At 38.7% G+C, this 14,933-nt stretch overlaps 1 protein-coding gene across 1 annotated transcript; it reads right to left on the bottom strand.

Moving 5' to 3' along the window:
- Positions 1-4,337: 4,337 nt before the first annotated feature.
- On the bottom strand, positions 4,338-6,212 carry LOC122649964 (cation/calcium exchanger 1-like). The gene has a single exon (XM_043843232.1). It carries the CDS (start codon positions 6,141-6,143, stop codon positions 4,350-4,352), a length of 1,794 nt encoding a protein of 597 aa, XP_043699167.1. The 5' UTR covers positions 6,144-6,212; the 3' UTR covers positions 4,338-4,349.
- Positions 6,213-14,933: the final 8,721 nt, after the last annotated feature.

The raw sequence follows: 14,933 nt of genomic DNA, 5'->3' as shown, positions 1-14,933 counted from the left end.
GCATGTTACACATCTTATTGCGTAATTGCTCCCTGGTGAATGGACGACCTACGGTAGCCTCTAGACGGACTTTGATATCATTCCAACCAGACTTGTTAAAAGTAGAATTGGTCTTGTTTCCCTTTTTAACATTGTCAACCATGAGGTTCACAAATTGATTAACCTCCACTGTGGTCCAATTTGCAGTGACTGAGTTATTAGCCATCTCTGACCTAACAATGTTAAGAAAATATAGAAATTATAAAAACAATAGGATATCATGGGTTTAAGGCTATAGTTGTTCAAAAACCTCAACAAGTCTCATAACCCTAATCAAGGGCAATGCTCACTCAACAACTAACCCTCTTCACATCTCCTTCCACTCAAAAGCTCCAATAAAACTACTCCAAACCATAAACATCACTTGCCTTACAAACTCCCCCTCCTTCTTTCCAATACTCAGCATTTGATTTGGATCAGTTCACTTAGAAGAATCAAGTAGTATAGTTTGAAAGAAAACCAACAATGCACTTGGGAGGTATAGCCATTGCCCTTATTGAATGTAAGTTGGTCCCCTGGCTGAAAACTTGAGATACAAAACATTGTAACAGAACTAGCGAAGAATTGAGGAATATATTATGCTGCTTGATAATGCAATTCAGGAATGCATATAACTTCTTTTTTGGTTTTGACAGGTGGTTTTTATTGGCTGAGATAATAATCTAATGCCATGGAGGAAGAAACAGAGTTTATTCAAACTTGAAAAGTGTGAAATTACAGAGCATACTGTGCAATACAAGACATTCATGTGCACAAAACTTGTGAAATTACAGACCATACTGTGCAATACAAGACATTCAGGTGCACAAAACTTGACTTCCATGTTTCATTATTATCAATACTTTCTCATATTGTATATTTCTGCCCCCCTTTTTTTTTTTTTATGGAAGTGTACATTTTGGAATTTGAAATTATCAAATTGAATATTGAATTATTGTCCCCTCCCCCCCCCCCCTCCCTTCCTTGCTTTTTCTCTGCTTTCACATGACATAAATGATAAATGCTGAATCTTCCAGAAGATTATTTCAATTATTTTTAAGTTAATCAAAAGCAGAATTTTAATATCTTCTCACAAGTTGCAGCTATGAGGTGGGTTTCCATTTTGACTACCAGGGCCATCAAGGGCCAAGATAGACCTGAACCTTAAATTAATGGGGTCCATCTTTTTTCTAAGATAAATATATCTTTGTACAGGCTAATATTTTCTATTTTTATAAACCAAAGTTGCAATACAGAAGTGGGGTAATCCAAACAAAGATAATAGGTTTTGAAAAGTGATTTCACAACAAACAGAGGTAATAGCATTACAAAATTGTTCTGAAATCCAAACTTGAGATCTAAAGCCATTAAATAATGGGTGTGATGGTTCGGTTTGAGACTTCAAGGAGCTATTTTATAGTTTATAGCTCCAAAATTTCACAACAAAAAATGTAAACCAAGGGCTAAACAAACAAAACTCATACACACACAAAGATCCATTGATACAGAGCTACAGAAAATCGTGGGAAAATCGTGGGAAACCAAGGGCTACCTGCCAGGGGAGTTGAAACGCAGGCCTACTAAAAAAAGGGAAACTACAAATCTATAAATAATAATGAAGGGCAAAAACGAATTTATAAAAGAAGAAGTAGAAGCAGAAGAAGAACGAAGAAGAATACCTAAGATGCTCTTCCTCCTTGCGGTTGAACTGTATTTTTCCCTAGTGCAGTGGCCTTCCTCCTTGCGGCTGAACTGGAGATGCTCTTCCTCCTTGCGATTGAACTGTATTTTTCCCTAGTGCAGCGGCCTTCCTCCTTGCGGCTGAACTATTTTTTTCCCTAGTGCAGCAGCCTTCATTTTTTTAATCGTAGTGAAGCCTAAATATTTTATCGGGATTTCACGGACCAGGTTGCCCTAAAATTGATCTTGGGATTGAGAAACATGGGTAACCATGTTTCTCCAAGCCAATCTCCAGACCAACTTTGGTACCCGGTTCGTTCTTGGGAGTGAAAATCAGAATCAATTTTGCCAAACATTAGATTCCATTTTTCTGGTCCCAAGACACTCCCGGGCTTGAAAAACAATTCCTGAGATTGTTACCAAACGCACCCTAAGCCTTGGCCGAATTGCTTCTCCTGCCCCTTCTTAATTTGAGTTGTATTAATTTTAGTATCTCTTAATTGTCATGATGTCTAGCTTAATTAGGTTTTACTTTAATATTTAATTTTCTTTTAATGTAATTTACAATTAATCTTAGCTGTAGGATTTAGTAGTCTTAGAAATTAATATTAGGTTTTTGGTTTCTTATAAATGTAAGAGCTATGGACATTGAGATAGTGAAAAAATTGATTAATGAAATATTCCTCTGTTGAGTATATTGAAACCTTGTAGTGTTCTACCCTGTAATCCTGGAAAGTTGAATTGCTTTCTTGAAAAGTTGCAAATCTTCTCGTGTCCTTGAATAGTCACGTTAAACCCTTTGAAGTGTCTTCTTGATTCTCCCGATCCGTATCTTCCAATTAGGCTATATTAAAACGCATTGTTATAAGGAAGTGAACTTGACTATGCAATGCTTCAAACTTGACTAGGAACAAAAAGTGCAATGCTTCAAGCTTTGTTTTCCAGGGCTCAGAGTCCTCATTTTATTTGTCAGGATCTTATTTGGGACTATGAGGAGAAACCTCGCTTCCGTTTTTCTTAATTGATGTAATTTGTTATTTGTTTCTAAAATTTTTATTCTCTTTCCTTGTTTTGTCTTGAGGTGTCTGCTGATGACAGTGCCGAAGGTGACCCTTAAGACAAATTTTTGTCCTCCATGCATGTTTCCCTTCTAATGGCTTCACAGTAAATGGAGATTCTTGGTTTTGTGTTTGTATTTATGATTCCTGGTATGCATGGTTTTCTCTACATTCTTTTTATATTTTAATATAAACTTTTGTTGACCTTTAACAAAAAAATATATATATATCTATTGTATAATCAACCTAGTGAGACAGGTACAACTACATACATAGGGGAGACAGAGAGATGGTAGCTCTGCTTGTTGATTAAGGTAAGCTCGTTCCAATAGATAAGTAAAACTGGGAGCTGCGGTGGGTTGGATCATTTATTTTTGTTAGATCCGTGTGCTATAAACAAGTAAAAAGTATTTTAAGAATTAATTTTTTGTTCATTTTCATAGGCCTTTTTGACCGTGGATTTCGATATTGGGCCTTAAGAATATGGAAAATTATCTCCTCCAGTTTGCTGACCGGCCCAGTTCCCCAGTTCCTCTAATAGGGGGATGGTGGACCCCACTCGGGCAGAGTGTTTGGGCATGGGTAGAGAGGTCATTTCAACCCCCCTTTGTTAGAGGAATTGGGGAACTAGGCCGGGCAGCCAACTGGAGGTGATAAAGATCCTAAGAATATACCTATACAAATCTAACTTTTCTTTTTTGTTTTTTGATAAGAACGTGCATAAATGAATTTCAAATTACAAGCTTCTAGAAGCCATGAAGTAGAAATTGGTCAATCAGTCGTGCACATCAAGGACTGGCCCTCCTAGCAAGGGAGTCAGCCAAATTATTTCCGTCCCTTGGAATGAAAGCAAAAAAGTAGATGATTCTAAGTTCGATACCAAAAAGGTGATAACCTGGATAATAAGGATCACCGAAATTGGTGGATCAGTGTGGTTGCCGCTGAGAAGAGAAATCAGTACTTTATTGTGAGATTCAGCAATTAGATGGTTTGAACTATCTTCAATAGCTTGAAGGATGCTTGTCCGAATTGCCATTACCTCACCGATGAGAATGGTTGAGAACATGACTGGTTCAGAAGTAGCATGTAACAGATTGCACAGAAGATAAACCCAAGACCTCCATTGGAGTTACCAGATACTAGTGATGCATTGCAGTTAAGCTTTAAGTAGCATCTTGTTGGAGGCTCCCATAATGATTCTTGCAGAGGTATGTGAGCTATCAGTGTAGTATTTGGTTCGATAGAGCATGAATCTCGAAATTCATTGAAGGCTCGCTGAGCTTGTTGAATGACATCCAATTTTTCTTTCATAAGCATTAGCTTTGGATCTTGATGAGCTGATTGGATTTTCAACTCTGTACAAGACAGCTAAATGGACAGAATCCATGTTGCAGTTCAGGTTAAGAATTTTCTCTTTTGAGAAACATATTACTAATAAAATTAGGATTGATATCCCTTAAAAATAGGTTACAAAGAGATATATCCGATCTCTTAATTGAGAATGGCTAGACAAGAAGATTACAAATCCCAACCCCACCCCCCCCACAAAAAAAAAAAAAAAAAAAATTGTACATTTACAGTATGCTCACCCCTCTAGGGACCAAAGGAAGAAGCAGAGTAATGAAGTTGAAGTAGTCCAGTTTCCCTGGTCAGCCTAAGAGAAAGAAAGCAGATATATATGACCAACAACCCTGCACCCAAAGTCTTATCTATTCTCATATTTTTGTTTAGAAGGATTGCTAGGGCCCAGAGAAGGCCACACATTAGAAACCCAATAGTTTCATAAAGAGAAGAGTCTCTAGGAATGATAAAGGAAGATGGGTAAGCATACCAGGCTGAGAAAACAAATGACAAGCCCAAGCCCATTAATATATTAAAGATGGGCCCTGCGTAACAGCCCGATATCGCAACCTGGACTCCATCTGGCCCACCTTTCACTGCCAGTGCAATATCAGCAATCAAATCCCCTAATGAGTTGCCCCAAGCAAGCACAGTTAGCCCCAGAATTGAAGGATTTATCCCAAATACATGTCCGAGTGAAACTAACAAAGCAACCAGTTCCTCTGCTATGACATAAGTCCAAATGATACTCATTAAAAATCCTCCAGCAAGCCAAGGAAGTAAGTATTTCTTTGGTGGGTTGGAATTGTGAGTAGTCCTATAAGCAAGAATCCCAAAAGTAATTCCTACCAAACCACCAATAATATAGATCACTAAGCCTGTTTTGGAACCAGTACTGTTTCCTCTTTGTGAGTTCCAAAGAGCTGCCAATAGAAATGGTGCTAATGTAACTGAAATTACTGCAAATGGCTTAGACCATCTTTCCTCAGAAACTACAGGAATTGTCAATCTCCTTGGTAAGTAAAGAGGAAGCTCCAGAATTAACAGAAAAGAACCAAAATTGTAACAAGTTGGTGAATCAAAATTAGAGCAGCATCTTCTTTTTTGCTGATTATCTCCATCTTTTCCATTTGGAATTAGATTTTCTTCATCAACATAACTCAGTAATGGCATGCCCAATTCGTCGAATCCCTCAGTTTCGTAAGCAAATAAGTTGCAAAAGAGATTCACATCTCTAGCTTTCTTCCTGCAGAAATGTGTGGTTGATACAACAATCACATACACAAAGTATAAAAAAACAAAACTAATTGCACCCCACAAGTTAATTCTCCCACTAAGAAGGATCAAAAGGAGAGAAAAAAGGCCTAGAAGGAAGAAAACAACATCTCTTATGAAGCTAGACTTATCAATAGATATCTGATGAGGATCAACTGAAAAACTTATGATACCAACAACAATACTAGATATGAAGAAAGCCCCACCCAAGACACTATTAAGGCCAACATCACCGGTTCTGGTACCGACAAAAGAAACAATACTCGAAAACACATCTGGTGCACCATTGCCAAGAGAAAGGAGTGTAACACCGGCTATCATCGGAGAAAGTTTCAGGACAATTGATAATCTATCAAGGGAGGAACAGAAATAATCTGAAGTTGTGTTACCCAATAAGTAGAATAACACCATAAACCAGAGGACAAGGATTGTGTAACCCAATATTGGGTATCTACCACAAATGCAATAGAAGAGCTGAAGATAATCTATGTACCCTTCAGGCTGACATCCCTTTTCAGATCTCAAGTAAGCACACTTAGATTTGTAATCATTGTGCTTGTGGAGGTTTCTGCAACCTTCATCTTCATCACTTGATTGGTACAGGATTTTGAATGAGGTTATATTACTACTGGATCGATTGAATTGATTGAGGAAATGAGAATTTGAGGGATAAAAATGAGTTGTTAGGTAGAAAGAAAGGAGAAGAAGGAAGGAAATGTTGAGGAAGAGATAGAACTCTTTGCCTTGGAATAGGGAAGCCAACCTTGCCATTCACAAATGAGAATGGAGAAGCAGGTCTTAGAGATTTAGAGGTCAAGAAAATATTGTTTTTTAATTGTGGAGTGAGGGAGGCTTTATATGAAGGGAATATTTTGTTGTACTCAAAATTGGGTGAAAAAGAAGTTATAACCTAATTTAATTGAGTAGAAGGAGAATTTACTCTCTTTACATATTTGTTTGTCCCATTTAGGGTAAATTTATAAAATACTCCACAGAATAACACGAGTTGCAGACGATCCACCATGAATGAAATTGTGGGATTCTTGCAGGAAAACAGAAAATAATTTGGGTAGATTCCAACAGGAATCGACTGCAATCATGGTTCTAAGTATCGGTATCGTATCGCTTGTTACGGGCGATACGTACCGGTTTTACTAGTCACTGATACCGATACTGTATTGATACCGTATCGGTAGTACGGTACGGACAAGAGGTAAAATGGTCAGAAAAAACATGTTTTAGGAGATTCAGGGGTAATTTTGTCCGATACAGTATCAATATCGTATCGATTTTATAGGTTACCGATACCCATTCTGATACCGTGAACTAAAACCATGACTGGCATACACCCGGATTAAGAATAGCCTTCTACCATCCTCCCCACTCTCCATCTCTAAAACATGTTTCATAATCTTGGGATCCGTCTTCGATAGGTGTATCAAATTAGTCTTGGGATCAGTCTTGGTATCGACCAGAATTGGACCGAATTGGATGCATTTGCTCATGTTTTTTAATGAAAAAAAAATCAATTTTTGTTACCTTTTTACCCTTGGTTATACCAATGGATCAGTCTCAGCTGATGCCGATCTGATCCGAGCGAAGTCACCGATCCAAGACCAATATCTCAAACCATGCTCTGCAACCCACCTACTACTTGACTAGATCCATTTTTTGTCGGTTCCTATTGAGAGCCCATAGGCCACTAGGTTGGTGTCCCAAGAGGGTGGCCGGGTGGAAGGGTGTGGAGGGGGTAGGGGTGGAAACCATGGAGGGTAGTGGCATCTAGCACTACAAATATGGTGGGGATAGGATGTAAACAAATCGAATTTGGTTGGATAGTGGCATTATCATATTCGTACCCGATTATATTTGGACGGATTCGAATAATATCCTATCTATTTTGTTGATGAGGGTTAGGGATTGAGACTTGAGAGTTCAACAACTAACTTTTCTTCTACTCTTCTTAGTCTTTGATTTTCTTACATTTTTTACTTTTTATTTTATCTTGTATTTATTTTAATAGACATGTGATTCCATGTATCACCGTGCATAAAACAATATATATATATATATAAACCAATAGAAAATCTAGCAAAAGAATCACATTATCTTAACTTAAAAATTATAAAAATAAGAAAACAAAATCCAATAAGGTAACTTAATCGGATAAACAGATAAAGATATATTTCAGACATTTTATTATTGTCGGATTACTAAACGAATCGGATAATAATTGGTCGGATACGGAGATTATCATATTCATGTCCGATTAGTTTTGGACGGATTAGGATGCTCCTAAATGGATACTGTTTCCGTAGAGTTTCTGTCTGATGACCGAAACCCAATCGAATGCTGGAAACAACAAACAAATTAAACCTAGATTTCTTCAAGCGAACAATGGATTCTTCCTCTGCCTCGATTACTCCAAGGACTTTGAGTGCATTCAAAAGGTAAGGAAGACAATAGAATAACTCAATCTCTAATGAAAACAGAGTACTCTACTGAAAGGAAACGTCTCAGAGGACGGAAATACAATGACTACCCTTGCAATAAGGGGAAGAATACTAGTGAACTATGCTACTCTCCTACTCTCAGATAAAAGAAATGCGAGAATTTGAATGATTGATTGGAGACCTTTCTATTCTCTTCTCGCTTCTAATTTATAGCTCTTGGCTCTTCGCATTTCCCTCAACGCAGTTCATTCAGCCCTCTTGCCTGTCGTGTCCACTTCGCAAGGCGCACTACTACTATCTCTAACCATCCACTCACTAATAATGGCTACTAAGAATCCTGCTTACACTACACATATTGGGCCAACCTCATCGTGGCTCGTAACGGCTTCTTTGGGCCAAATTATTGTTAGTCGTCTAGGACTAGCAAGTCCTCGGGTCATTGGGCCCATCTCCAGACCGAACCATTTTGGGGTGTAAACAGATACCAATGCGGATTGAATACGGATTTTTGAATATCCATTGACATCCTTAGGTGGGGAGGACTCGAAATCAAAACCAAGGCCTAAGGCCTGCTACAATGGGAAAGGCTCTAATCAATTGTGCAACTCAATTTTCCACCAACCCACCTACTTTACTAGACTTATTTGGTCACCTTCTCTAGAAAACTTTATGCACAATTTGAGCTGCAAATCTTACGAGGCAAACTGCGTAAAATTTATAGGCCTCACTGAAACACATTGTCCCAACAACCATTTATCTCATCCTTCTTAGTATCATCTGAGTCAAAATTTCCAAATATTTTTTAGATCCAATGCCACAAAAGGTCATCTCTGGCCTCCCTCAAGTTGCCTCTATCGCAATCTCCACCTGATTAACACTAACAGAGAACTTTAAATATGCAAATCCAATCTCGTAAAGATCACAGATTGTAAACAATCACTAAAGTTCCTTTAAATCTGCTCTTCAGGTCCTCTACCAAGATGAAGAAGAAAAAGAAAAGAACAAGAACTCTGCTTCTAGGGCTCCCTCAGTGTACATTGAATCTTCAGACTAATAATTTTTATCGCTTCTAATTCGAAGGAACTTTTGGACTATATTTTTTTTTTTTATTGGTAAATCAAATTTATTGGAAAGGAAGAGAAAAACTATACAAATCAAAAGGCATCCCTATTGCAGTTAATGGATAATCCCCAAAAGAGCAATCAAGGACCCAAGAGCCACTACAAAACAACCCATCAAAGCTTCAAATAGCTAATATGGTGCACAAAGCCTCAATTACAAATAATTCAATTGGTGGACCAAACAGGGTTGATTCCCCACTTCTAGACAAGGAAATCATCCGTAAGACTTCTAGGCCCCTTAGGGGGGTCTACATTGACTCGATTCCCCACATCCGCTCGAATGGCTCTGATGATGCTTGGACGAGTTCTAGTCTTGTTGCGAAAGATACTGAAATTTCTCTTCATCTAAATATGAGAAATGGTCCTACAAAAAGCAAGCTTGCCTATGCCCCCAATAGCATCCCTTTTGAAGGTCTTCGCCACCCAATTAGCGTCAATCAAGGAACTATTACTTGGAATTCTTGATGGAGAGCAGAGCTTAAGGATGTCGTCCCAAATTTGAGAAGTGAAGACACATCCAAAAAATAAGTGGTCTCTGCTCTCAATTTCGGCCCAGTAAAAACAGCAAAAGGGAGTCACTTGAACATTTCTCTTTCGAAGTTGATCTTTAATTAGAAGGCCATCAATCGTACATCTCCATGCTGTGATTGACTATCTAGGGATGCAATTCTGAAACCACACACAAGTAGCCCAAGCAACGGGGGTGGAGGGGGAGCGAATAATCTTCCAAGCAGACTTAGAGCTTAATAGGCCAGAAGGATTAGGATTCCAAATGATCAAGTCCGAGTCTAAAGTCCCCAACCTAGATATTGAGCTCAACTGATCCCAAACTTGAATGAGGTCCACTGAAGAAGCTGGTCCAGGATTCCAATGCCCATCTTGCAAAATAGAGTCCACAGTAGCTAGCTTATTAGAACCTGTATCGGATCGTATTCGGTCCCCAAATCTATTAATAAGAATTCCACCTAGATGCCAAGGGTCTAGCCATAACCGAGTGGAGCTCCCACATCCAATAACATGTTTGATATAAGGTTCAGCACGAGATCAATACTTGAGGATCTTCCTCCATACCCAAGAATAATTTGAAGGAATCTGCACAGTCCACAAAGAGTCTGCTTTCAAGTACCTGTGGTTAACCCATTTAACCCACAACGACTCCTTGTTGGAAGCCATCCACCATATTTGCTTCAAAATGCCAGCCATGTTCATATCCTTAATTTTCTTTACCCCCAAGCCCCTTCAACCTATGGTTTACAGATCGATTCCCAAGCAACATAGTGGATTTTCCTTTCCATTTCAAGCCCCGACCAAAGAAAACAAGAGAACATAGATTCTAACTTCGTCATAACTGTTCCAGGAAGTCCAGAGAACTCTGACCAATAAACGTAGCCACCCTGCAGAATAGAGGAGATAAGCTGGAGACGACTTGCAAAGGGGAGAAGTCTAGATTTCCATCCTTCCAATCTTCTTCTAACCATGTCAAAGAGGGGAGTACAATCAGAATTCTTCAATTTCCCTGAGATCAAAGGCACCCCAAGGTATGTAAAAGACAATTGAGTATCTATGAACCCTGTCAAACTCACCAACTGGTCTCTAATGAGAGGAGTCACACCCCCAAGAATAATAGCTGATTTGGAGTGGTTTATCTGAAGACCAAACAAGTTAGAAAATGAAGCTAGAGTCTCCATCACTGTAGCAACATAAGTCTGCAACGAGACAACAATTGAATTCTCTGAGCATCAACTAATTTTCCAAGCATCTGAGGGAAAACTTTCTATAGCAAGAGCAAAGAGGTAGGGAGACATAGGGTCTCTTTGATGAATACCTCTCCCTCCTGCAAAGTACTTAGCGGGGCTTCCATTAACCAAAAATGAGAATCTAGTCGATACAATACATTGCTTCACCCAGCAAATGAATTTCTCTAGGAATCCCATAGTGGTCATGCAATGAAACAAGTAATTCTAGTTTAAGGAGTCGAAGGCCTTATGAAGATCAATCTTTAAAATGGCGGAGGGGTACGAGTTTTTTTTTGGACAACCCCCTGACCACATCATGACAAACTAACATGTTGTCAGCAATGGATCTACCTCTGATAAAGGCTGATTGGTTTAGGAAAACTAGATGACCAACAACAGCCTGAATCCTATTGACAGTAATTTTTTAAATGAATTTGTAAAGCAGATTGCAAAGAGCTATAGACCTATAACCGTTGAATCCAACTAACTGATTAGACTTTGGAATAAGGCAAATAAAAGTTGAATTCATTGGCCAGGGCATGAAGGATGTGGAGAAGAACCATTGGACCCCTGCAATGAGGTCCAAACCAATGATGTCCCATGAGCTTTTGTAGAAGAAAGCATTGATCCATCTGGCCCAAGAGCTTTGTTATCCTTACATTAAACGTTAACATTCTTGATCTCATCTACTGAAACTTCAGCCACCAGAATACTCCAAGGCAAGATGTTTGGAGTATATAGATGACAACCCCATTTCGTATGAAGTTTGTTTGAGGTTAGATGAGGGAAAGTCTTTCCTTCATATTTCAGACTGGCTTACTGTCTCCTTCTTTGGTCTTTCTCAAGTTCAAGATCCGAGGAGGTGATCCAACATGTTGACACTCTAGAGGAAGCGCCAGAATTGAAGTAAAAAGAGAATGAGCTTCATTGGGAAGACACTCAAGTCTCTGCTTGGCGTAGGAAATAGAGCCACCATATTAGGTTTGATCCTTATTTTTTTCGCCTAGCCAATTGAAAATTTTGACACCCCTTGAAAGATTGCAGTGATCTAATTTTGATTTTCAAGCAGTCCTTGGGTTGTTGTTTTTGTTCCTATTGTTTTTCTCTTTGTTTGTTCGGGGCCTAGTGCCTCTTGGTGGCATCTTTGCCTTGTAATTTTCTTTTTTCCCTTTTTTTAGGTTTAATATATTTACTTATTCACCAAAAAAACCTGCTATTCATAATGATGACATTTGAGGATATCGATTCTTTAGTCCGGAAGTGTTCATGGCCTCATTATGGGATAAAGCCCAAGAGCAGTGAGTTTTGCCGCTTCAAAAGCAGCAAAATTGGGTTTGAAGTGAGAAGGATTATGGAAGGACTTGTTCACGTGGGGAAAATGGTGGGTAATGTTGTGTGCATCAAATCCATATTTGTAAGGATTTAATAAATTAAGGGTAATAGATTGTTTTGTAGTCATGTGGCCCCTGCTCTAGTGTAGGAGCTAATAAGAGCACGTGCAAGTGCATCAACATGGAAGGGATTTTTTACTTCATGGGAGTGGATTGGTAATTTCAAGCGCTCCTGTGTTAGGGCACAACAACCATGCAACCAGGTAGCATTCTTTTTCCATAAATGAATTTACATTATTTAATTACGGGTCTTGGTAATCCTTAGGTTTTAACCTAAAACTGTTCACGACTAGGGATGGGACTGAACATCCTATTCATATAGTCATTGTACTATGTGTACCTGGGAATGGAAGTTCCAGGGCACAAGTGTGAGTATAAATACTATGTGTTTATTAAACCAGATCATACAAGAATTTCACATGTGTGCCACTGTCGTTTTATTTGAAATAAAATTTTCGTTAGCAGTGTACAATTAGTCCCTTGACCTGAGGGGTCTTTATCGATGCGGTTAAGCATTGTGAGTTTTGGCACACAAACAGTCAATGTCTCCTTGACTATATATTGGTGTACTTGATTCACAGTGTTTGGTCGTATTCGAATGAAATGCCCAACAGGGAATCCATTATCCTAATTAGGAGAATATAGAAGCAAGAGAATGTTTGTAATTGATAGCACAAAAATTTGAATTCAATGGCATTTTGATAAAATTGTTTGTAAAGTTTTAAAAATTAATATTATTATTCATATTTATTTTTCACAAAAAATTTGAAAATGTTTTAAACTTCCAATTGAAATTGTAGAATCTCTGTAATTACATTTTCAATAGACTAGGATTTTGACAGCAATTTTATACATTCCCTTTAGTCTATTCTGTGATATTACTTAGCGAAATGACTGATGCTTAATTACCTATTTTAATTGGGAGATATTGGTTACACCTACTTGGCTATGTATGCATTGGTAAATACAACATAGAGGATGTGACATTGTACTGGCACATGGCATGCTGGGTGGAATTCCAATGAGATCCTACCCCTTCCCATTTTTGGTTCAACCCATTTATGTAGCATATAATTCTATTGGTCATAATCCTTAGGATAATATCCTTTGGATTGCAATTTTGATGAGAGCTATGATCTCACATCAAGATTAGGGAGATGATTTAGAATTCAAACTAAATCTAAAGCATATCATAATGAGATTTGATTCAAAAAGTATAATTTAGGGGGTCAGTTGGTGATTGGCTACAATATATGAAAATTCATATCACCCATATCTCCTAAAATGATGTTTAGGGGAATGATTTAGTTGAAGATGATAGAATTTATTCCATAGGATCAATATGAGATCGATGAACACAACAATAATAATAAGGGATTCTAATAGGATTATACTAGGATCCATATCGCATGCAAAGATCTCCTCGAATGCTCTTTTCTACCTTTTTCGATCTTTTCTGTTTCCTTCTCTACACAAGTTCTCAATGATAGCACCTATTATGTGTGTTTTGTGTGATAAGAAATATTGTTAGAGAGACAACTAAAAGCATATCAAGGGCATGTAGGAAGTTAATTTAGTGGCAAGGGGATTGCATGTTATATCATTTTTAAAGAAGGTACATGTTGTAAATTATAGTGATTGTGAGGATCTGCCACGGGATTGGGGGTTTTCTTTCCCCCTCTCCTGGGATGTGGGTGTATCGAGGTTCCTCTTAGAGATGGTCCTACCTATGAGGACAAGAAAGAAGAGTTGTGCAATTATTGGGGGGGTTTGGGATCATACAATATATAAAATGGAGTCGTCCCCTAGGATTAGGGCCTAGGACCCAATTGGTGTAGATCCATAAAAGACTACATGATTCCATATAGTCTGGTCAAAGATTCTGGGTAAGTGGGAAGGTGTTAGGAACCCACCTCACCCGATTAAACCGATTTTCCTACTAGATGCTTGATTTCGAATATTCTCCCGTAATAACATGCCCTATTCCAACATGCATGACAAAATCATGATGCCTCAACTATTTAAAAGAAGAGAAAATATGTTATTCTAAATGCTATGTACACTAAACGAAATAATTTAAGAATCTACATTGTGCCAAAATGAAGGGAAAAAAAGAAATGTATATATGCAAAACCAGTAGAGTGATGAAAAACACGAGAAATGCGAGATATTGGATGTCCCCCAGCTCAGGTGGAGACGAATAATTGGCTTACCTCTCTCTTGTTGTGCAGAGTAACGGCTTGTAAAGGCAAGGTTAGATATTCAAACTTTGGGCAGAGTAACGGCGTCACGAGAGATTTGAAGCCAAATGCTTGATCCTTAAACAGAATAACGGCATCGCAAAAGATTTGGAAGCCAAATGCTCAATCTTCGGACAGAATAATGGAAATATATGGGGCTCATGGGATTTATGGAGGCAACGTATGGGAATGGGTCAGGTTGTCGGATCTGGGCGATCCGGACTACGGACAGGGTAACAAGACTAAGGATTTCAAAACTAGAGATGGGCGAACCCTGGTACAAGCGGAATAAGGCTTCAGACACTGAAACTGACGAAACTGGGCTATAGGAACATACCTCCCGAGAAAAGATGGACTGTTGCAAATGAGGGAGGGGACCCCTATAAAACTTTGCGGCACTGCGGAGGCCTTCTGCGACGCTGCAGTAAAATTTGGACTACTAAGGTACTGCGGTCTACAGTGCCTCAGAAGTCTAAATTACTGGTTCCTGGCACCGCACTCTCTGCAACGCCACAGAAGGAAATTCCTCCATAACTGGGGGTATTTTCTGGATTTTGGGTTTTAGGTCCCTTTTGACTCTTCACCCCCCGACAGGGAAGTTGCCTGCCTCCCCCCTTACA

The sequence above is a fragment of the Telopea speciosissima genome, chromosome 2 (assembly GCF_018873765.1).
Source record: "Telopea speciosissima isolate NSW1024214 ecotype Mountain lineage chromosome 2, Tspe_v1, whole genome shotgun sequence".
Classification (NCBI taxonomy): Eukaryota; Viridiplantae; Streptophyta; class Magnoliopsida; order Proteales; family Proteaceae; genus Telopea; species Telopea speciosissima.
Note: the sequence above shows the minus strand (reverse complement) of the source record. Positions and strands in the feature narration are given on the sequence as shown.